We start from the raw sequence: 24,250 nt of genomic DNA, 5'->3' as shown, positions 1-24,250 counted from the left end.
GCTCACGGGCCTGCTCAACGCAAAACTAAACACAGGAAAGGACTACGCTTACATTCACTAAGAAATAACTGAACTATCGCGAGGCTTCATGTTGTGGTGCGTCTACCTACGAAGGGGAATTAACCTTTATTCCAAAACCACGACAATATAATAAAGGGAACGGAAGACAAGTGGGTTTGAGAAAGGGGAGCACAACAACAGTGGGGAAAAGGGACATCAGGAGATCTGTGGAAGAGAGAAGGCTGGGGCGGGGTACACGGGATAATCCAGATGGACACTACAGGGGCTTTCAGGGGAAAAAACGGAAATTTGAAGGAGGTAGGTTAGGGGTGGATTAACGGGGGTGTAAAAGATCAAGGTTTTGGATGGGGGAGGAAGATATGAGATGTTGGTTAACAGCTGTTTTGAAGATCTGGAGGGTGGAGTGGAATTGAAGAGAGTGTGGGATTTTGGCGAGAGGCAGGAAAAAAGAGGAATAGAAGAGTGAAGGTGAGCAGAGAGTCTTGATATTGGCAGTTTCACCAGAAGAGGGTTGCTGGCAGATCTTGTGCGTCCTGCAGGAATATTTGGAGGACAGAGCAGCGGGCTGCAATGCCGGAGAGGACAGAGCAGCGGGCTGCAAGGCCGGAGAGGAGTCAGTAGAAGATAGAAAGACCACCAACCTGCCTGCGGTGAGAAAGAAAGGCCCCAAAAATCAGCTTCAATGCAGGATATACCAATGATTCTAAAAGCCTTGGTTCTACAGCATGAAGCCGAGCTAGGTGTGAGGCAGGAGCACCAGCCCAGAGGGGAGAGCAGTACTCCATCAAACTGTGGTTGAAAGCTTTGTATGTGGTGAGAAGCTCAGTCACACCAAGGAAGGACTTCGCCCGATGGAGGATGCCCAGTCGGCGACTGGCTTTGGAGGCCGGCATGGAAATGTGGTTTTCCCAGGAAAGATTATGGCAGATCGTGAGACCCAAAAGCTTGAGTGACAGAACTTATTTGAGTGGATTTTTGAGAAAGTAGATGGGAGAGTTTTCCAGATGGTCTTTTCAGAGAGACAAAGTGAGTGTGAGATTTGTCAGGATTGAAAGACATGTTCAACTTGTTTGACCATTTTGTGATTTTATCCAGGTCTGCAGAGTGAAGAGGCTGCTACCTGCCTATCTGAGGGATGAGATATGGAGCGGCAGAGGGTAGAGTCATCCTCAAAAAGATAGAGAGGATCTTCCAGAGAGTCAGATAGATCATTGATGAAGATTAGAAAAAGCACCGGGCGCAGCACATTGCCTTGAGGAACTCCAGCCTCGACAGGAAGAGGAGATGAGAGAATTCCATTTAGAGCCGCATGTTGATTACGACAGGAGAGGAAGTCCATGAGCCATGCATTGAGGATTTTAGGAACCTTGGAGCAGGATTTCAGGATCCGTGGGCTGATGCCGACTGGTCCAGTTGCAGAAGCAGAATCGAGGTTTGACAGAAACCTCTCCACCTTGTCAGGAGAGAAGGGCACAGAGTCCAGGAGCAGCTGGGTCCGACTGGTTAAGGTGGGTACAGAGAGAGACAGGTTTGGGACACTAGATTTTAAAGCAAACACAGAGTTGAGGCATTCGGCATTTTCACGTGCAGTGTAGCCAAATGTATTATGAATCCTGGGGGAGGAATGAGAAGGGGAATGTATTTGGCTTGGGGTTGTCAAAAATGTCTCCATCTTTGTTTTGGTAATTATATATAAAAGCAAAAGTACAGTATGAAACAATTTGGGTTATCAATTGTTAACACAACTGCACAAGCATTGAAGTTTCGGGCATAGTCCTTCTGCCAGAAATGTCGGCGCTTCTGAAATTTTTTTCATGGTTAATAACTCAAACTGATGCGGGTTGTCATGATTCATCCAGTCTAATCAAATCAGTAAAAGTTTATAATTGTTAACTTTTATAATTTAGAAGTAAAAGTAAAGGTTTAATTCAACCGACTTGTAAGTCCAGCTTTTTCAATTACAAACTTAATTATTTATTTTATTAATTAATTTAATTATAAACTTTTACTGAAATAACTGAAACTGTTTCGTATTTTTGTTTTTATACTCTTGTGTTGCCAATGCGGCCACTACTTCTGTGCTGGAATTATCAACTATCTTCGTAATTAAATTATATATCGCCCCAAGTTGGATATTTTCAATATTGTTGAGGTGCAAGTTGCCCAATGAGATTGGGCTTCAAAGCGGCAGAGATCATTTGATTGGGGAAAGCCGTTGAAGTTAGATTTCAATTGAAAGGTGTGGTCAGATTTGGGGTAATTTATTTCCATTTTCTTTTTACTTTGAACAGATGTTGACATCTCGCACAATGACTTGTCGGGTGTACCAGAGTGCCTTTACACCCTACCTGCTCTGAAGCGTCTCAACCTGAGCTCAAACAACATCTCTGAGCTCTCATTGTGCATCGATCAGTGGAGTCGACTCGAGTCGCTTATCCTGTCGCGTAACCATCTCACGTCTCTGCCGGTATGTTAATAAGCTGACTTTCAGCCAGGTAGAAACATGGCTTCCAGTTATTGCCAAAATTCCAAATGTTTAATCCGTTTGTTTGTTTTCCTTGTGTATTTTGTATATATTTGAGTCGTCAAGCACTATGCTGACAGTGGTTTGTTTTCACCAGCACCTTGTGTACCTCGTTCATTCGTGGTGAATGTATTGTCCTGATGAATGACTTGCAGACATCCATCAGTAAGCTGACTCGTCTACGTAAGCTGTTCCTTAATTCTAACAAGTTAGACTTTGAAGGCATTCCCTCCAGCATCTGGAAGCTCTCCAACTTAGAGCAGTTCTTTGCCTCAGACAACAACCTGGAGCTCATTCCGGAGAGTCTATGCAGGTTTGTTGCCTTGTTTTCTGTTTGCATGAACTTAAAAAAAAAAAACCTTTTGTATTATCTTTTTTTAACGGTTGGTGCACAAATGTACCGGAAGAGTATGATGTACGTCCCCCTTTTCCCCCTCCCCTGCCACCCACACACACCGTTCCTTTCCCCTCACCCCTGCCAACCATATTAATATTGCTTGTAGTATGTTATCTGCACTATTTTTATTTGATATATTTATCATACTCTTTACAGAGCTCTACAGCTCACTTTACCACCATGGCTTGCAGTCCGCTGGTCAAACAGCCTATGTTGTCCCTCTTTAAATGCGTGAAGCACTTTTTTGTGCCCAAGTCCTCCACCTGGTGTTGCTTGTTCAGGAGGTTTTACATAATTCAACCTTACCCTATTCTGCTCTAAGGTTCACAATAACCATTTCCTTGGTGCACATTTTAAAATACAACTTACCTCTGACATATATCTAATGCAAGGGTAAATCTAACCTCGAGCACACGCACCATGCAATTCTTAACACTATCTAGCAATGGAACCCCTCCCTCCCCCTTCACCCACCCGCTTATTCATTCCACGTAACAATTATATTTATTGCAGGTGTGCCAAGTTGAGAAAACTTGTGCTGAGCAAAAATCGCCTGATCACACTGCCCGACCTTGTACACTACTTGACTGATCTTGAGGTGAGCACCTGGTTTTGCTTTTGCACCTTTGCTCTGTGATCTGTCTCTGGTGTATCACATGATGTGTTTTCTTTATTTTTACGGCGTAGCTTGTAGGGCAATTCCATCTGGAACAGTGCTTGTCTGTTCATCTGATGTATGTATGTATGTATGTACATATGTATGTATGTATGTATGTATGCATGTATGTATGTATGTATGTATGTAATGTATGTCCCTTCCACCAGCATTTTGTGGGTTTATTCCCTTTAAAATCCGTTTTCTCTGCAACCGTTGGTCCGATTGACACAAAAGTTTCACTATAGGAACGCCTCATCCTGTAGAATTTTTTAATCAAATTATGATGTCATAGATTACGTTGTATGGGCGTCATCTTGAAAAAAATGAAAAGCCGTCCGGTGTTTGTATGTATGGATGCATGTCCCTCACAAACGTCAACTGAGGATCTGGTCACATGACAGGGGGACTGCGGATCCTCCACTCGGCAGATCCAAGCCCAGCTATGCCGTTGTGAGACTATCGGCCTTGTTTTGGGGGGTTTTTTTGCTTGTGTTTTGTCAGAATAAATGTGGCTGATTGAAACTTAAGAATGAAATTAGGGTTTGCACTTGCAGGAAGTGAGCATGACAATGTTTGTTTGAGCAATAATGTTTGATCACAATATGCATTGCTTGGCCTGCTCCATTACATGAGTGCGGAACAACCCCTTTGTGATTTATAACGGTGCACTGAACCAAATACCTGTGTTGCATATGGTTGTTAATCTTAAAATTAAAATGTATGCTTGTTTACTTGCAGACTCGTTCAAATGAGATAAATACTTTTCTCTGAAGGATTTATCTTTTTGCACAAGAGGTGTTAAGTTTGTACTGCACTGTTTCTTTTGAAACACCCTGTATAAGCTGGCAGAATATCCCAGCGGGTCCGCACACTCGCCTCTGAAGCTGTGTAGCCGGGGTTTGAATCTCAGCCGAGCTACAAACTCTCATCCTGCTGTCTCGCAGGTCGGGTTTGACATCATTATGTGTGGCGTCCCTCGGATGGATGTAAAACTGAGTCGAGTCTTCCAGCATTAGTTAATGGACATTAAAGTTCCCACGGTGTCATTCACAAAGAGTATGTGAGGTGCCGTTGGCACCCTGAACAAATTCCAAATTCCTGCCCTGACTGACTGTTGGGAAGACGTTGACAAACCACTCAGCATAACCCTTGCCAAGAAGCTACTTTGGCAGTGCACAAATGCACTGGAAAGAGGAAGGTACATCTCAGGTATTATTATGAGGGCTGCAAACTACATGTTGAATCTGAAGAACAAACTGATCAATTAGAAGGTTGGAAATTGATTTTTTTTTCATTGTAATCTTTCATTCAGTAAACAAACTTCCTTCAACATTTTAAATTTCCCATCATATAAATCTTTCTCCCGCCCCTCCAAACACTTTCATCACCAGGTGTTAGATGTCCGTGACAACCCAAACCTAATAATGCCTCCAAAGCTGGTGGACCAACCGAAGAACTATTACAGCATTGACTTCTCCCTGCAGAACCAGCTCCGTCTTGCGGGTGCCTCCCCTGCCGCCATCGCTGCCGCTGGTGCGTCCCTAACCCGAAATGTAGTTCCACTTGCGTGTCGTCACGAACTAGGGCATATGGCATGATTAAGTCACCTGACCTCTTGTGGAATCACGAGATCATGTTTTTCAGGTGGTGGTACACCAACAAGAGATCCTGTGGCACGAAAGCTACGTTTGCGAAGACTGCGCGACAATGCTCCAGACGATCAAGCCGAGCAGGTTTTGAAGGGCATGTCTGAAGTGGCGCAACAGAAAAACAAGAAGATGGAGGTGAGAGCCGTGTTTGTGAGATTTTCCATGTAGGGATGATTTGACAGTCATACAATTGCCAGGCGTTACAACGGGTTTGGTGTAACGATTTTGCATAAAATTATATAGGTAAAGCATTTTAGAAACCCGTTGCTGAGTTTATTGGTTTTGGTTTTGGTTTTGAAGGGGTTGTTACGTTCTAATTTGTATTTATTCTGTGAAGGCCGACTGTGCAAAAAAAACAAATCCTTATTGGGTATCCTTCACTATAAGAATACAGCTCTTAGTTGATCAGCACGTGATTATTTTTAAAGTGTAACTATGAACTTAGTTCCCTAGTTGGGGTGGGTGAGCAAAAGGAAGTTCCATATTCAGGGTTGTATAACTGCTTCATTTGATCATCATGTGTCCTCCTACGGTAACCTGCCTGACGTAGGAGAACGGTGAAATGGGCTACACGGAGCTGAAGGGCCGTCGATGGGATGAGGTGTTGGAGAAGCCACAGATAAACTACTCGGAGATCTTCACTGAGGACGTGGGGCAGATCCCTGGAGGGCTCGTTTGGCACATTGAGAACTTTGTGCCGATGCTCACGGAAGAGTCCTTCCACGGGCGGTTTTACAAGGCTGACTGTTACATCGTGCTCAAAGTAACCTTTCCTTTACTCTTTGCTTCTGGCCATAGAACATTCAGTAAATCTTCATTTGCATGGAATATTGGCAGCACTGCGTAAAGGCAGCGTTATGTGGTAATCGTCCATGTTTTGTTTTATTTTAAAATAAATATTTACGTCTAAGCTTGTGGAAAAGTTTGCTTGTTTTTCATTAACTTGTGCATCTGGAGAAGTTGTTCCATTTGTGGAGCATGTGATGGGAAGTGGTCTAGAGCAAATGTTTGATGGTGGTCTCCACCATTTTATCAGTTGGTTTTCGAAAATAATCAATATGCATTTGTTAGAACTTCGTGGCATAAATGTTAGAGCGTCCGCTCTGGGTCTGGGAGGTCGGTGCTTCGATTCTGACCCTGGTCGAGTCATAAAAAAGGATTTTGAAATGGTACGTGCTGCATTCTTGCTTGACGCTCAGCATTCAAAGGGTAAGGCACGGACAAATCCCATGGGATGAAGAAAATTATCCATGATTGCCCTGCTGAATGCAGAGAGAAAAGTGACATCATGATTGATGGCATCCTAGTACCCAGAATGCTTTGGGCAATGAAGTCACTTCTCCCAAGCTCATTGGCTGTTTTTGTCTGAAGTGGATTGTGGTGTTCTCTCCTGCCTTTGTCTACGCGTTTGTGACATTTTGTGTACGCAGCTCCTTTGAGCCTTAGACCTTGCAAACAAAGGAGAAAAAAAAAGAAGGAGAATGGAGGACTATGACAGGCTGGTATGCCTCCTTCAAATTGGGTGGGTGGGGGTTACAAGGTGCTTTCAGGGCTTTAGGGTCATGGCAGCAAACCTGCTATTGAAGATCTGGGTGTCTGTTTATTTTTTTTATACTGACTTTGTTACAGACATGTAAAGGTATTTACATTGTGGGTTCAAAGAAGCAGCATAGTAGTTGCTTTGCCCTTGTCATGCAGACGTTCCTGGAGGAGAGTGGAACCCTCAGCTGGCAAATATTTTATTGGATCGGAGCTGATGCTTCACTAGACAAGATGGCTTGTGCTGCAATCCATGCAGTGAACCTGAGAAACTTCCTGGGAGCTGAAAGTCGGACTGTGCGCGAAGAGATGGGGGATGAGAGTGACGAATTCATGGCTGTAAGTAATAAACCAACTTGGCCCTTTGGTTTACGCTAATACTTACCATTTATTCATGAAAGCAACTTGTGTTATTGCAGGTGTTTGACGATGAGGTCTCTTATATTGAGGGAGGCAGTGCAAGTGGATTCTACACTGTTGAGGATGTGAATTGCATCACACGGTGAGAAGATCCGCAGCAAATCCACTGTGGGGAAACCAGACCTCTCTGTGGCAGAGCAGATCTGTGGCTTGGAGTTTCGGACACCTGTCGCTCTGCTTTCATGTCGTTGGCGTGTTGCACTACACATAATGTTTTGTTTCTGCTGTGTGGTTTCAGACTGTATAGGTGTATTGGCCAACGGAACTTCTACCTGCAAGCCAATGCTCTGCATTGGTCATCGCTTGATCCCAGGTGACGTTTAGACCACTCCATCTTGGACATCTTCATTGTTGTCATTTTGAATTGCACAAAGTGAAATCTGTCGAGTCTGATCATGCTTATCTCCACGCTTTTTGAAAAAAAATGGATGGATATTGTAATCAGCTCCGTATGTCTGTCCATCCATCACACTATCTCCTCCTTAATGGCTGTGCAGAAAATCACCAAATGGTGGTTATGATCACCACATAGTATGAAGGTGCAAGAGCAGTTTCATTGTTGGCCCATCCCCCTTAATATCCCCACCCTCTCCCCATTCTGCTTCCCTCCTCCCTCCCTCCCTCCCCCCCCCCCCCCCCCCCAGTCTTTTCTACTCTAGTTAACCCCCAACCCACTGATATCCCTCTTCCTTCCAAATTTTCAGTTTTCCCTCCTGAGAGTTTCCTTTTGTATCCATGTTGTCCACCCTGTGTATCCATTCTCCTACCCCCTATTCCTCCTCACACCCATTGTCTGTCCAAGCCTACCTCTATCTTGGCCTTCGGCTCTGCTGTTGGTGTTTCCCCCCTCTTGCTGCTATACTAGTTGTCCTGTTGTATCCTCCACGAGCCTCGACTATGCATACAAAAAATGCAATTACGGGCACATTCTAAAACATTTTCAATGAAACTTTGCATATGCAATCGACATTGGTGGACGCATGATGTATGGAACGACCTTTTGGATTTGACTTCCGGTTAATGCCACGGGGTGGAGATTGGGGTCACGGGGGTAAAAACGGGGTAGGGAGGGGGGGATACTCATAATTTCATATTGGGTCATACCTGGTGGAACATTTTGCCATTTTTAAACTTTGCTTTTGGTGAGGAGCGTGGGGATTTGTGATGGCGCACCATCAACTTTGCTCTCGTTTCATTAAAAAAGTCAAAATCGTGTTGTAGTTGTACTTTGCTGCAAAGTCTGTTTTTGTTTAAGTTTGATGAAATGCTGGTCTCGTTTTTTCAGGTACTCGTTCATACTCGATACCGGTTTGATGATCTACATCTGGAAGGGCAGTCAGGCCTCACTCAGCTCAAAAACCAAAGCGAGGTCGGGATGCCAATACCACCGTTGCACACAATTTTAAGTTTGTCTGTTTTTAATACAAGATCTGGACTCTGGGAAGAGTGAGGTACCAGTGGGTAAGACTGCAATGAACTGACGATTGGGCCTTGGGCCACAATTGCTCAACGGTTTTGGCATATTGTCCAAATTAGCATTTGCCTTATGGTGTTGGGATCTCGGGTTCAAATCCCATATGATATGTTTATTTGTCCATAACATACTAATGCCCTTATAATTCATGTAAAAGTACATGGATGTATCCTAATCCCTTGCATTTGTACATTTACAAACTACTCGATGAACCGTAAATCAAAATAATAATTGGGCTTAAATGTGGTTTATTTGACTCGTGTTTGCCTCAGTCGGGCAGACAAATGTACAATTGATGTACACAGAGAGCTCTATATTTTGAGTGCAACATTAAAGCAACCATACACGGAAAAGCGAGATCACTGTATTCAGCGCGCATGCTTTGTGGCCTCCAGGTTATTTGCAGAGAAGATAAACAAGAACGAAAGGAAAGGCCAGGCAGAGATCGTGGTGCTCAACCAGGGTGAGGAGACTGAAGAGTTTTGGGAGAAGTTTTGGGAGATACTTGGAGGTCAACCGTCGGCCATTAAACCTCACCTACCAGATGATTTTCACCCCAGCAAGCCTCGGCTCTTCAAGGTGCATGCAATGGCGTCATAGCCTGGCACCATGTAATTTTGATCTATATGGTTGATTGGTTGTTGTTGTTTTTTTCCCCAAGGCTGGATGGAAATAGGTGGGAAATGTTTTTTTTAATGAAATATAATATAGGAAATTTTTTCTTTTTTTTGTCTTGGTGATTGTTTCTGCAAGTGGTTCACATACAGTTTATAGTCTATTATAATAGTGTATAGATCGTATAATATGACGATTTGATGTTGATTTTGCAGGTTGGTCTTGGCCAAGGTTATCTGGAGTTGCCCCAAGTTAACTACAAGCTGTTGGTAGAACACAAGAATAAAAAGATCTGTGCTGAGTTGTTCCCTCAACAAAGGCTGGTAGGTTCTTGGGAATGTTTTGGACACCACACAATCTTTTTCTCACCACTGTACAACATTGATGGGGCCTGCTTGCACATCCGTGTGTGCAGGTACAATCTGTGCTCGACACCTATAACGTGTACCTGTTGGACTGCCACAGCGATGTGTTTGTCTGGATTGGTCGGCGCTCCCCTCGCCTGCTCCGCGCTGCGGCCCTTAAGCTTGGTCAGGAATTGTTGGCCATGTTACCACGGCCACCGTACGCTGTCCTGCTACGCAACCTTGAGGGAACAGAGATGCAGGTTAATTTGAAAGTGACTGGGCAGGATTGAGGCAGGTTTATGACTGGCAGGGTGTAAAATAAAATACCATGTTGCTTTTTCTCTGGATTTATGTGAGGCAGGTATTCAAGTCGAAGTTCAACAACTGGGACGACATCCTGCAGGTGGACTTCATGCATGGATCCGAGGCCAAGCCCCAGCAAGGCGACCTCGCCTTGAAGATTAAACGTGACGAGAACAAGGAGGCTGGAAAATCAGACCTCTGCGCACTCTTCTGCCCCCGTCAGGCTCCTATGCCTCTCTCTGAGGTAACCATCCACTCATCACTCTGCACATTTTAATAGTGTCGTGTGTACAGCAATCACAATAAACACAATTGCAATCAAGGAGATTATCGACACAATCTGGGAATGAATCACATGAATAGTCAAACGAAAAGGCTCAATTTGGACAGAAGGTACCAGAGCGGTTGAGAAATATGCCATTTTTAACTTTTGTCGAAACATGTCGTTATCCAAACAAGGGAGTTACTTCGTTTATTTCCCTCCAGATGTACTCAACAATCCTAATCTGTCGGCAAGGGAAATATGGCAAGAACGGACACACAGTGACGCCGTGGCTGAAGAAATATATAATTTATTCACGCAAGACACATTGCACATAATCCCCAACAAAGATGGACACAATTAATACTCACAATAACTTAACAAAAAATAGGACTATGTGTCCTGAAGCTCACTTGGATCAGGAGCAACAGTCACTCAACCCCCACCCCCCCCACCCCCACAAACCCTCTTCGACCCTGATTTTTTTTTTTTGGTACATCACTGGAACATGCTCCAGTTCATCACTTCACTGCTTGAAGGATGAAGTGGGACAAATCGTTGTGGACCCAGATGGAATTAAAGGAAGATGGAAAAGATATATGGAAATGCTGTTGAATACAGAGAATGAATGGGATGGCAACATAGAGAGTAACCCAGTTTTAGGACCGGCAGAGAAGATAACTGAGAAGGAAGTTGAGGAAGCGATAAAAGCAATGAAAAGTAGAAAAGCGGGAGGGCCGACGGGAGTTGTGGAAGATATGTTGAAGGCAGCAGGAAGTTGGGGTGTGAAGAGAATGACAGAGATCTGTAATCTGGTGGTGAAAGAAGGCCGCATTCCAGTGGATTGGGAACTGAGTACCCTCGTCCCTCTATACAAGGGGAAAGGTGACCCTCTGGAGTGTGGCTCATATCGAGCGATAAGGTTATTGGAGCATGGAATGAAGGTATTGGAAAGGGTGTTGGAGAGGAGGATAAGGAAGAAGGTGAAGATCGACGAAATGCAGTTTGGATTTATGCCAGGAAGAGGAACGACAGACGCGCTCTTTATTGTGAGGCAGTTGCAGGAGAAGTACATGGAGAAGAGGAAGAAGTTTCTTGGGTTTGTTGATCTGGAGAAAGCATTCGATAGGGTTCCACGCGAAGTATTGACATGGGCATTGAGGAAGTTAGGAGTGGAGGAATGGTTGATCAGAGTAGTGATGGCAATGTACAAAAGAGCGTGCACAGCTGTAAGGACAAAGGACGGGAACAGTGCTGCGTTTGAGGTGAAGGTGAGAGTGCATCAGGGGTCAGTACTAAGTCCACTACTATTTGTAGCTGTGATGGAGGTGCTGGCTCAGAACGTAAAGGAGGGTTTACCGTGGGAGTTGTTGTATGCAGATGATCTGGTGTTGATTGCGGAAAGTATGGATGGACTGAAGGAAAATATGAACAGGTGGAAGGAATGTATGGAGACAAAAGGTCTGAAGGTGAATATCGGACAGACGAAGGTGATGGCAAGTGGTAAAGCTTGTGGTGAGGTGGAAAGAACTGGGAAGTGGCCATGTGCTGTGTGCAGGAAGGGTGTCGGAGTGAACTCCATTCAATGTACAATGTGCGCTGAGTGGGTTCATCAAAAATGTAGTGGTCTGAGAGAGTCATTAACCAGTGTGGCAGCTACATTCAAATGTAAGGTGTGCACAGAGGGAGCTGCAGATGGAGGAAATATTGAGTTGGATATTGGAGACAGCGTGAAGCTGGAAGGTGTGAAAACATTTTGCTACCGCGGAGACATGCTGAATGGAGAAGGTGGATCAGACTCGGCAACGGTTGCTGGAGTGATATGTGCATGGAAGAAGTTTCGGGAACTGAGTGGCGTGCTGATGAGGAGGGGAGTGTCGTTGAAGCTTAAGGGAAAGGTGTATGCTGCATGTGTGAGAAGTGTTTTGATTTATGGGAGCGAGACATGAGTAATGAACGTAGAGCAGCAACGAAGGCTGGAAAGGGTGGAAATTGCGAATGGTTCGGTGGATGTGCAGAGTATCGTTAAGAGAGAGTGGAAGACAAATTATGAATTGCAAAAGATGATGGCAATAGAGCCTGTGATTGATGCTGTGAAGAGGAACAGGTTCAGATTGTTTGGTCATGTGTTGAGGAAGGATGAAAGTGACTGGTTGAGAAGAGTGATGGAAATGAATGTAGAAGGAAGTAGAGGACGGGGAAGACCGAGAAAGACTTGGCTAAAGATGGTCAAAGAAGAAATACGGGCAAGGGGGTTAACAAGGAGAAATGCAGAAAATAGGGCAAAATGGAGAAGATTGTCATGGGGACCGCAAGGCTAACCCCCGCTCTAGCAGAGAAAATGGCCTTAAAATGCATGTTGTTGTGTTGTTGTACTGGAACAAACTTTGCTACATCACTGGTGATGAAGGTTGTAGTCAAGTTTCATCGAAATTGTGTGTGTGGTTTCAGAGAAGAGAGCAAATACCTATTTTGAGGGTCAAAAAACACCCATAGACCCCCTCAATGAGCACAGATTTTGAGGTGGTCAATAAACCTTCGTGAGGAATCAGATATGAAGCTTCTGGCAAAGTTTCATCAAAATTTTCTTTCTTTCAAGCGATAATGACTAAAGTGTTTATGGACTCACTCACTCCGACTGACCTACGGACACTGCTCGATCGCATAAGGTCACCGGACTGAAGTCCAGGTGAGCTAAAAATGAAACTAATCACCCACTAAGGGCCCACACATACTCAACAGTCACGCACCACAAAGGGAACTAGGCAAGTGGAATGGTCGGGGCCCCACGAGGCCGACAGTCGATAAACAACAGCAGAGCAGGGCAAGCGACCCATTGGATGACTCGAGATTATTCTGCTGGGGCCCAAGGATAAGTGAGCAATATGACGTGAGGATCCAACATTCCAGCATGCTGGACTTCGCCAGCTCGGCATATTTATGTCGTCACCCATTTCTGGCCCCTACCTTTCTCTTGAAGGCAGACCATTGATTTGGCCAACACCCTGTGGGCCAATGAGCTGCAACACAGGCTGCCAATCGAGGTCTGTGTCAATCATAGCCCTACACAGTAAACAGTACTCGCCTTTCTTCTCTGACTTTGCTGGAACACAAAATGGCCTGTCCTGGCCCACTGGTTCTTTGACCTACAACATCGTCTGCTTTAAATTCTAACTCTTGACCCCTGCTCCATAAACGTCCAAACAATATCTTGTATTTGCCATTTGGTGATGAATATTTCTTTTCTTCAGTATGCTTTATATAGTACAGAGTGCATTTTGTGTCGTGTGTATGCCATATTGTATGCAGGCTGAGCAACTACTAGAAGAGTGGAATGAGGACTTGGAGAGTATCGAGTCATTCGTGCTTGAGGGAAGGAAGTTTGTGCGCTTACCTGAAAATGAGTTTGGACATTTCTACTCGCACGACTGTTACGTCTTCCTCTGCAGGTCCTGATCTGCATTACACGAGCAGTTCTGTATCCTATTCCTGGAAACTTTTCTGTGGTTGATCCAAAGTCAAACTTTATTTTACAGAAAGGAGAGTTGAGTGAGTAACGGTAATTAACTGTGGTGTTTGATGAATTCCATTAAGGTACTGGGTTGCTGTGGAGAGTCATGAAGAAGGAGAGGAAGAAGTGGAGGAAGAGAAGCAGCAGGAAGAAGATCTCCAATCTGTGGTTTACTTTTGGCAGGGTCGTGAGGCTTCAAACATGGGATGGCTGACCTTCACTTTTAGCCTGCAGAAGAAGTTCGAAAGCCTTTTTCCAGGCACCAAGATGGAGGTAAAGAGGTTTTGCTGCCTCTTGTACAAGAACCAGAAGTAGTGTAGCCCATCAGACCTGTGCTACATCCACATTATATTTCCTTCCTCATCTATCTATAATTCCAGCAATCTCTGTGTGTCTGTCTGTGTGTCTGTGTGTCTGTGTGTCTGTGTGTCTGTGTGTCTGTGTGTCTGTGTGTCTGTGTGTCTGTGACCGCTGTTTCTCGACAACCACGGGTCCGATATACTTGAAACTTGCCAGGTATATTGCTGGGGACCCGAGGATGTGCCTTTTCAAGGTTTCATATTAATCGGACAAGTACTTACCGAGATATGTCCAAAAAACGCTTCAACCAATCAGAGAGCAGCGAGCTATCACGTGTGCCGAACGTGGCGATCAGACTCTGCCTCGGACGGCACATTTGACAGCGTATTCATTTATTTCACGTTGGAAAACTATGTTGCCGTTAAACTATGTTTTAAAACGAATTCAAACTGCGATTAAATTAAAACGATTCATCCTAACTGCGATTTGCGAACTTCCGGACAGTGACGACTGTCCGGCAGCACGCTTTCCGGCATCCAATCACAGAACGCTTTGTTGCGTAGGCGTGGCCGATGTGAGACGAGCGGAGCTGAGCGCGTTACGAGCTGACCGCCATTACGGTACGTAATTCGATTTCTTATGCGCATTATTTCTCCCAATTCATTCATCTCCCAATTTCTCCCAATTCAATTCGTATCACTAATAAAAACGAATTTGCGATTCATTCGCTTTCCTGCGCGTTTGTGCACGCGATGGCGATTGCTTTAGCAAACTCCGGAAGCCGTTCGCTTTGGACCAAACCATTGCATGAGGGGGGGGTTCTGTGGTCGTTGCGAATGGACCAAACCATTCATGTAAATAGAGGGGGGGGATTGTCACTGTACTCGCAAGCCGTTCGCCGTTCGCTTTGGCGTTGCGAATGAACCAAACCATTTCATGTAAATAGAGGGGGGGGGGATATAATTTTAGATAGATATATAGTACGGGCATATATATAGTACGGGCATGCCCTAGTTCGTTAAAAGGCATTAAATTATAGTACAGTGATGATGGCGAAGTAAGGCAAACAGTTGTGGCATAAACCTCACAGTTATTTGACACAAGAAAGGGTGGCGGCAGAGTGTTGGGGAAATCCGTGTGCTGGCGTAGCGGTGTTGTGAGTGTTGGCTGAAGGCAGCAGTAGCAAGGTTTTGCTTCAAGGATGTTTGAGCTTCTGCAATCTGAGCCAGTCTCGGGGGAATTACAAGGCCTGTGTCGGATTGTCAGAAAGAAAACAGGTGGCACATTAACGACCTTCCAGAAGAGGTTATTTTGTCTGGCCGACATGTCGTGCAAGCCACAATACATAAAGGGAACTTGGGATCGGCACTGAAATGTGAACTATAAAGCATTGCTGCCCACTTCCTACAAATGTTTACCCTTTGGATACATTTTGGCATCAGAATGGCAGTTTACATTTCTTGTATGGACTCCACTGCATCAACATCGTGGTTAGGAAGTTTTTTGTTGTCGTTTTGAACATGAACACTTTGTCAAATGAATGTCATATTTATAACTAATTGATCCAAATACCATATTATATTTGAAAGTAAGAGATGTAAAATTACAAAATAAGACCATTTGTTTCTTCACATTGTTTGATTCACATGAACTTCACAGTGCGGGTGTCTCGTTTGAAATCCACGCGGACGGAAGACTAGTCAGATCATTGACACACACACACATGTGGCGACACATGTTTCATATTTGAAGCCAGACAAGTTGCGTTGTGTGCCGAGTGATTTGCAACCAACTTCGGAACCACGCAGCCTGATGACGTGATACCATTGTGGTCTAATAGTGTGGCCGTGTCTTATTTTAAGGTGGGCTTTAGTGCATCTTCATAACATTTCATCTGCCCAACTCTGTTCCAATATCAGGATTGCAGATCACTGTGAAAGATTATTTTGGGAATTGTAGGATTGGCATGCAAACAATGGGACCAAGCCAGTGCAATGGGATCTCCTTTTGATCATGACCTCGATTTCGGTTATGCTGCTGTGCCAAAGCACATCGGTGTTAGGCATCTTGTCTGGAAACTTGATACCGGTGATATGTCATAGACTGTGCAAACAGAAATCGTCAAGTTGCCTCGTATGATGGCGGTAGCAGGTCCATGACATTGATCCTACCGAATTCTTCCAAAAACTTCACAGTAAAATCACTCGTCACACAACTAGGTAGTGTTATAGTTCTTAATTATGTGTAATTGTCGCATGTTAAAACTAATACCATTGCGATCAGAGCTACCATGCATGGCATTGTTTAAAATAAATAAATAAAAAGTGTTCATTCCAGCTGTTCAAATCGTGTTTTTGTAGCGTAACATTGGGGGTACTGTCTGTCTGCGTGTGTCTGCGTGTGTCTGCGTGTGTAGGTGGTGCGAATGACACAGCAGCAGGAGAACCTGAAATTCTTGGCACACTTCCGCCGAAAGTTCATAATCCACCATGGTCAGAGGAGGGCGCAGGATAAGCGAGGACAGCAGCCGTGTTTGTACCACCTGCGTACCAACGGAAGTGCCCTCTGCAGCAGGTCCGTGAAGAAACCGGTTAGAACAACCGGCAGGGCATCGAATTGCAAAAGACAACTCGAGGATGCATCATTGCATCAATATAATGCATAAATGTACTCGGAGGTGGAGAATTCTGTGCTAAACCTGTTAAACCACTCCTCACCCCTCCCCAAACTTTACTTACGTATCCATATTGTGCATCCCTTGCTTTCTCCCCAACCACTTATCATTACGTGCATCCGCTGGTTGTCAATTTCTGTCGACCTTCTCCCTTTGCCCTGCTGTTGGCATTTCCCCTTTCTCCTACTGTTCCCTTTGCTATGATGTGTCCTGATCTGTTCTGTGTCCTAACTTCCACGAGCCTAGACCTTGCATAGAAAAGTTTAAGATTACATTTCAAAAGTCTCGTGAAGTCTGCATGACTTCAGCTTTACCTGCGAAACACTTTTTCTTTGTGGTTGAATAAGTGGAAATTATTCAGAAACATGGCGTATGATGGGTAAATATGTTGAAAACCCAATTTTGCTGTTTTCATCATGAGGGTTTTTTAACTCCTTGTTTTTCAGGTGCATACAAATTGATACCGACCCTAGTTTGCTGAACTCTGAATTCTGCTTCATCCTTAAGGTTTGTACAGTCTTCATCTTGAGTTAGTTTGTGTGGACAGCGATTGATGGCTATTTTGGGATTTTGAAAGTTTGTGTGTTTTGGTACCATCATTTCAGGTCCCGTTCAATAGCGAAGACAGCCCTGGTATAGTGTATGCATGGATCGGCCGGGCTGCTGACCCTGATGAGGCCAAACTGGCAGAGGATGTTATCAACAGCCGTTTTGATAGTGCCTACACAAAGCAGGTAGAAACCCAAACACCTCTATTTGGGATCAGGGTTTTTCCAGGGTGGTAGTAATCATGGATTATCTGCAACAAGAGCGACATTCTCAAATATATTTTCCTGCAGGTGCTCAATGAAGGCGAAGAGCCGGAGAATTTTTTCTGGGTGGGGATCGGTGGGCAAAAACCTTACAAAGATGGGGCAGAGTACATGAAACATGCGCGGCTATTCCGGTACGACAGATGTATACCATATATATTTACTTGTGCCTTCACCTTTTTTGTTTCGTATACGTAGTTAAGGCTCGTGGTAGAGCTAGAGCACAGAATGGATCAGGAAGCAACAACTAAAGGAACAGCAGGAGAATGGAGAAAATTCCAACAGCAGGGCATAGGGACAAAATAGACAGACATGAACAATCAAGGGAAGCAGGTAACGAAGAAGGGTAGGGGAGAATGCAAGGGGTGGACAAGATGGACACAGAAGCAAACTGTTGGAAGTGGTGGGTGTTGTTTATTTGCTTGCAGAAGAGATCATGGCTTTTGATGGCGGTGATTTGAGTTGGTGGTGACTTCATATAGTGGTGAACAGCTGTCTTGAAGACCTGGATGGAAGAATGAGATTGAAGAGAGTGTAGAAGGTGGTTGCACAAGTGGGGAAAAAAAGAGGAACAAATGAGTGGAAGTGAGCAGTGGTTCTGGATTTAGGCAGATTCACTCAGAGGTGGCTGCTGGTGGACTGCGTGCGTCCTGCAGTTACTTGGGGGGCGGAGGGACAAAGCATGGAGAGGGCACAGGGTGCAAAAATAGAAAGGAGACTGAAGAAGACAGAGAGACCACCGACCTGTCGGCAATGACAAAGTGATAGGTTCATAGACAGATTCATCGCGGGAGATTCCAATGATCCTGAAGGCCTTGGTTTCCATAGCGTCAAGCTAAGCAAGGTGTGAGGCAAGGGAGCCAGCCCTGAGAGGTGAGCAGTACTCCAAGCGGTGGAAGAAAGCCTTGTAGGTGGATAGGAGTTCAGGTGTGCCAAGGAAGGACTTTGCATGACGGACGATGTCCAGTCTGCGTCTGGCCTTGGAGGCCAACTTTTAAACCTCAGCTATTGACAATCTTCTTGATGCTTTACTTGAGTCTAACAAACCCGATCTTGGTCAGGTGACCCACCATTTGTACATGAACCACATGTGGTTGCACTTGCATGACATTCTAACCAACACGTCCTGTTTTTGTTATACAGATGCTCCAACGATAAGGGGTACTTCTCAGTTTCCGAGAAATGCTCAGACTTTTGCCAGGATGATTTGGCAGACGATGACATCATGATCCTTGACAACGGAATCCAGGTATATGATGAAATTTGAGGCACAGATAGAATTAGGTACATGGTTCAATATATTTAGCGTTTGCAAAAATGATTCCTGCAGCTGTGATTGAGTACACATGTTGCAGGTCTACATGTGGGTGGGGAAGCAGAGCAGCCAGGTAGTGATCAAGCTGGGACTCAAGGCTGTCCAGGTAAGATATATTTCTGATCAGAGGAAATATATTCACTGGTCTCTTTCTACATAATTTGGCTAACCGGCCTAGCCACTGCTGTCATCGATTCTAAAATGTTTTGTTTTGCGTCAAAGCTACGTGCAACAAACACCTGTGGTGTTCTTTGCACATTCGTGATGCGTGTTGCTTATTTGGATTTTATGCAGGTTTACATCCAGCATCTCCGCAGCAAGGAGGCCAAACGGAAGTTGAAACTCGTACGAAAAGGCAACGAACCGCCGTTATTCACTCAGTGCTTCCATGCCTGGGGAGAGTTCCGCACCATTCCTGAGTAGTAAGTCGCTGGTGCTCACTACCACGGCTCGAATTTAAAAAATATATTGTTGGGGTCCATCCTCAGCTTTTGTGGGTGGGTGGATTGGTTGAAGAACCACCTGGACACCAAGAACCACCGTCTTTGTGTGCATAGTGCTTAATCATTCTCCCTAACCAATCCGCAACCCTCGCTCTCCCTCCTGCTTCTCCTCCAGCTAGATCACTTTGTGAATCGCTAACCTTTGATCTTTTATGGGACTAAAATATTTTCATATATATATATATATTTATATATTTGCTTTTATTTTGTACCGAGGGGTTAAAAATCGATTGGTAAACGAGTTTTGTTATTGGATTGTTTTGGCAATTTTGGAACGTGTTTCTTGTGCAAATCGAGTGTACCTGCACTATTTTACTGACTTGCATTTCGACGAGAATGTATTGGCAAATGTAATGACGTTTTTAATGAGTTTGACCATTGCCTTGTAATGGCATACATGTAGCACATATTTGCAAACTTTACAGCAATGGGAATTTTCTTTCTTTTGGAATCACAGTAGCCTGCACGGCGTCGCTTCCAGTCCATGGCCCGAGTGCATCGGTCACGTGCACTATACGTTTTGCTTTTCCATTTGGGTGCAGCTGTGCTTTTCAAATGGAAATAAAGCGAGCATTTTCTAGTAATGTTGAAGTAAAGTCTTGTTTTTTTTATTATGAGCAGTTTGCAAAAGGCATGCTGCAAGCCTTACTGATTAATTATTGTTTATTTATTTATGTATATATATAATTATATTGTTGCGGTTTTGAGTTGTTGTTTTTTTGTATACTGAATCGAGGCTCGTGAAAGAGCTAACATTTATTTCACAAACAAATCAACCAGACAAACAAAATATATAAAAAGAGAGAGCGGAAGACAAGATGGGGAGAGAAGGGGAAGCACACAAACACAACATTTGAGAGCAGGGAGATGTGTGGGAGGGAGAGGGCTTGGGGGGAGGAGGCGTGGGAAGGGGGGGGGGGGGTGGGAGAAGTATAAAACACAAGGACACCAAGGACTTCGAGGACAGAAGTTGGTATTTCAAAAAAGTGGAATTGCGGTGAAATTAGCGGGGGTAGAAAAGATCAAGGTTTTGGATGGGGGAAGATAAGAGATGGTGGTGAACAGCTGTTTTAAAGACCTGGAGGGTGGAGTGGGATTGAAGAGAGTGAGGGAGTTTGTTCCAGAGGTGGGAGAAAAGAGGAGTGAAGGTGAGCAGAGAGTCTTGATTTTGGCAGTTTGACCATAAGAGGGTTGCAGGCAGATCTTGTGCGACCTGTAGGAATATTTGCAGGACAGAGCCCAGAGAGAGCTGGGGGGGGCAAGGCCAGAGAGGAGTCGGTAGAAGACGGAAAGACCACCAACCTGCCTGCGGTGAGTGAGTGAAAGGCCCTTGGAGTTAGCTTCATCGCGGGAGTTTGTACAATAAAGGTTAATTTTCCCCCTCATAGTTTAGTCACATTACAACACGTAGCCTCGCGATAGTTCAGTTATTTCTTAGTATGTGTAAGCATAGTCCTTTTCCTGAGTTAGTCTTGCGTTGAGTAGAATAATGAGAGTTAGGTCCTTTCTTGCCTTATGCCGCCTTATGCCGCTTTTGACGTTTGGCACAAATTAACACGAGGCAGGCCTGGCAAATCGAGGCAAGACCGAAAGAGGGCGGAGGAGAAGCTGACGGTAAGCGTGAGCCGCCAATCAGGGCTCGAAGGGAGTGGCTGCGGCACTGCGTCACTTGGCGTGGTTGGAACATTCGAGAGGGCTAAGGGGGTTGGCCATATAACCCGTTGAGCGAAGCCCCTGACCTCAGTTATGAGATGGGTGATGAGCTTGATGAGTGACAAGTTGTGAGAAGGGCATGCGCTGGGTGTTGAGCTCGTGTAGTTCTGAGAGAAGACACGCATGAACTAAGCTATAAGCGCTCTTACGAATTAAGCGCTCGGTTGAGCTTGAGGCAGAGCCTCTATTGGGTTACGCGAGTGATAGCGCGCTGGTAACTAAATGCGCTGTGGAAAACCGCCCAGCCGCACTGAGAGACGCATACATTTCCCTCCCGCCTGCCTCATCTGCCCGTTGTTCGAGAGATGCGCTACAAGGATCCCTTCCACCGCCTGCTTGCCTTCATCGCGGGACATGCTGTGACCGTGGAGAGCCACGCCGGGCGGGGCCGTTCCTGGACGACCACGGCAGCGCGTGAACATCATCCTACCTTCAATTCCCCTCTGTGAGTGTGATCGGGCCTGTGTCTGGGAAATAAGTATACGACTGCTCTGTGTCTCTGTGCTTCTACCGATCATTGTACATAATAGTAATTAAACCTGTGTTCTTCCTTTATTCGACCGTCTCGTCCCTTCCATCATTGACTAAGCGTGGTACGAATAGAACCGCTCGAATCGGGTTCCAAGACCAGAGGTAACTGCACGGACCACGTGGTACGCAATCCGCTCGGTGTACTCAAATTACACGTGGCTAGTGCGAGGCTTGATTCCCCGCTTCCGCGGCGGCGCAGGTATTTAGGTATGTGCGAGAATTGTCCTGAAACCCTACCTTGCGTTTGCCCGGGAGGGGCGCTTCAAGTCTCTCGGTTGCGCCGGCCCAAGAATAACAAGGGGCTTCATCTCCCCTTGGTAAGGGCAGGAAGGGCGGCGAAAACTGTAACAATATATATATATAATTTTATAAACAGGAATCAAATTCCTGCGAGGGGCTAAGTGTGAAAAAATTCTGACTCAATGCGGGGCTCGAACCACGGACCTCCGTTGATAACGCGTCAACAGCCCACTGCGCTATTGAGCCAGCCACAATCTCCTCAGAACTTTTCCACACTTAACACTGCGAGCTTTATCATGGCTGATGTCTTACGTGCCTGCTAAGCAGACCCCGAATGTTAGCGTAAGTATATGCATGCGTATGTATGTGTGAATGAGTAGAAATGCATTGAAGATTAATTCAAATACAATTTTATAAACAGGAATCAAATTCCTGTGAGGGGCTAAGTGTGGAAAAATTCTGACAATGCGGGGCTCGAACCACGGACCTCCGTTGATAACGCGTCAACAGCCCACTGCTCTATTGAGCCAGCCACAATCTCCTCAGAACTTTTCCACACTTAACACTGCAAGCTTTATCATGGCTGATGTCTTACATGCCTGCTAGGCAGACCCCGAATGTTAGCGTAAGTATATGCATGCGTATGTATGTGTGAATGAGTAGAAATGCATTGAAGATTAATTCAAATACAATTTTATAAACAGGAATCAAATTCCTGCGAGGGGCTAAGTGTGAAAAAATTCTGACTCAGACACTCAATTCAAATTCTGAATCAATCCCAGCGGTCCCAATGCAAATATATTGTTACGGACACGGCTAAAGATGTTGCTTGACCGAGCGGAATGGCCGCCGTGTTCGTACAGTTTACCCGATTACCCCCAACTCACCCGATTCCACTCGAACGTTGGCCAAATCGCGCTACGCTAAATCAATGATTGAAAAGGACACAACGACTGGTATGGGATAAATGAAACGACGCAAGGGGTACAGTTCTCAAGACCTCCGGAGGAGGATATAATTAGTGGTGGAGAAAAGGGGTAGATTACAAGGTAGAGTGAGGTAAAAGACACAGAAGAGATAGGCACTTAGATACAATCTTATCTAGCCCAGACAGACCACAGACAAACGGAACAAGACTGACTTACACAGGGATTGATGGCAGGGAAGGACAGGTCGGTTGATAGCACAAGGTGCACCTTGGCTCGGGGACAGGATCAAGCACGGTCCAAAAGATGCAGGGAGGCCTCACAGCGCTCGGAGGTGGCGTCTCTCTTTCTTCAAGCTCAGCGCGCATCTGACGTCACCTCCCTCTTCCTGCGCATGCTCAGCGGGGAGTCACACGCCCTCGGCTCGTTGGCTCCGCCCCAGATGGGACCGGTCCGCCGCTTCTATTGGGTGCGGGGGTTACCGGGCTCCGCCCTTGACGAGGAGCTGACAGCGAGCCCCTACTTGGTAACCCCGTCGAGCACATGTTCGATGGCGGCTCGTTGGAAAGGCCTGGTGCCCTCCCAACACCCCCTACCAACCAAGCCGGAGTGAGGACGCGCACTCCCCGCGCCGCCGCCGTTGTTGTTGTTGTTGTTGTTGTTGTTGAAGAACCGTGAGGAAGAGCTGCGGGGAGGTATTGGGAGGTCCTAAACTTCCTAACGGTGCCATACAATCACATTCTGGTGCAACGAAGAGTCAGAATTAATGGAAACGAGTCCTTAACTGACATAGACTAAGAATAACTAGCAAGATGTCCTATAGTTGTCTACGTGAGATGCGGTGGACCTGGATGCGACATTTAATGGGGGAAATAGGGGAAGGTCGGGTCTACAGAGTGTTGTTTACAGAAAATGGGACGAGGGAATGGGGGATTGGGGATAGTTGGGAAGTATTGAGGAAATAGGGGAATATTTACAAGCGGATATGGATGGATGCAAATCCCATATCCGCAACATTGCACCCTTCTCTACCTCGGGGCGTCCCGACCCGATAAATTTTTACCTACGTTAGTGTGGCACTCAGATGTAGTTCCCTCTACTATTAACTCAACCCTGAGTGTGACAGTTTTACAGATGTTCACAAATGAGTAAATATGTCCCCCTGCGACGTTGCACCCTTCTTCTAACAGAAACACACCCACAGGATAACCGAATCGCGGAAAGCATCCTCAAACTAAACATACAGCCGGTAGGGAGCATCATTTATACAAGACTACACTGATATTTACACTACGATCCAGGACCTGTTCTTTGAGGAACACATGCAGATGTTATGCATAGAGAGAGCACGCATGCCAGCATCGATACACCAACCCACGAGTGCCCTGTGGCCCTACGGCCTTTAATAATGTGCAGAGCACCCCATCCAAGCACCAAAAGCACCACCCCATTATGTACAGTCAGCACCATCCGGTGCACCAATAATGTGTTCAATAAAAAAAGGCACAATCAAGTG

At 45.4% G+C, this 24,250-nt stretch overlaps 1 protein-coding gene across 1 annotated transcript in view; it reads left to right on the top strand.

Moving 5' to 3' along the window:
- The window catches only part of LOC144892416 (protein flightless-1 homolog), a 31,346-nt gene extending 11,438 nt beyond the window's left edge, over positions 1-19,908 (top strand). The window contains exons 8-30 of the mRNA XM_078779022.1: positions 2,313-2,488; positions 2,701-2,858; positions 3,456-3,540; positions 4,992-5,133; positions 5,245-5,384; positions 5,800-6,012; positions 6,948-7,127; positions 7,208-7,290; positions 7,447-7,521; positions 8,494-8,577; positions 9,078-9,261; positions 9,513-9,620; positions 9,713-9,904; positions 10,006-10,191; positions 13,519-13,658; positions 13,804-13,993; positions 16,437-16,594; positions 17,141-17,201; positions 17,300-17,428; positions 17,534-17,640; positions 18,650-18,755; positions 18,862-18,927; positions 19,116-19,908. Of these exons, the coding sequence (XP_078635148.1) occupies positions 2,313-2,488; positions 2,701-2,858; positions 3,456-3,540; positions 4,992-5,133; positions 5,245-5,384; positions 5,800-6,012; positions 6,948-7,127; positions 7,208-7,290; positions 7,447-7,521; positions 8,494-8,577; positions 9,078-9,261; positions 9,513-9,620; positions 9,713-9,904; positions 10,006-10,191; positions 13,519-13,658; positions 13,804-13,993; positions 16,437-16,594; positions 17,141-17,201; positions 17,300-17,428; positions 17,534-17,640; positions 18,650-18,755; positions 18,862-18,927; positions 19,116-19,244 (3,092 nt within the window). The 3' untranslated portion in view covers positions 19,245-19,908. The remainder of the gene's footprint in view (positions 1-2,312; positions 2,489-2,700; positions 2,859-3,455; positions 3,541-4,991; positions 5,134-5,244; positions 5,385-5,799; positions 6,013-6,947; positions 7,128-7,207; positions 7,291-7,446; positions 7,522-8,493; positions 8,578-9,077; positions 9,262-9,512; positions 9,621-9,712; positions 9,905-10,005; positions 10,192-13,518; positions 13,659-13,803; positions 13,994-16,436; positions 16,595-17,140; positions 17,202-17,299; positions 17,429-17,533; positions 17,641-18,649; positions 18,756-18,861; positions 18,928-19,115) is intronic.
- Positions 19,909-24,250: the final 4,342 nt, after the last annotated feature.

This window comes from Myxine glutinosa, chromosome 5 (genome assembly GCF_964187855.1).
Source record: "Myxine glutinosa chromosome 5, kmMyxGlut1.1, whole genome shotgun sequence".
NCBI classification, from domain to species: domain Eukaryota; kingdom Metazoa; phylum Chordata; class Myxini; order Myxiniformes; family Myxinidae; genus Myxine; species Myxine glutinosa.
Note: the sequence above shows the minus strand (reverse complement) of the source record. Positions and strands in the feature narration are given on the sequence as shown.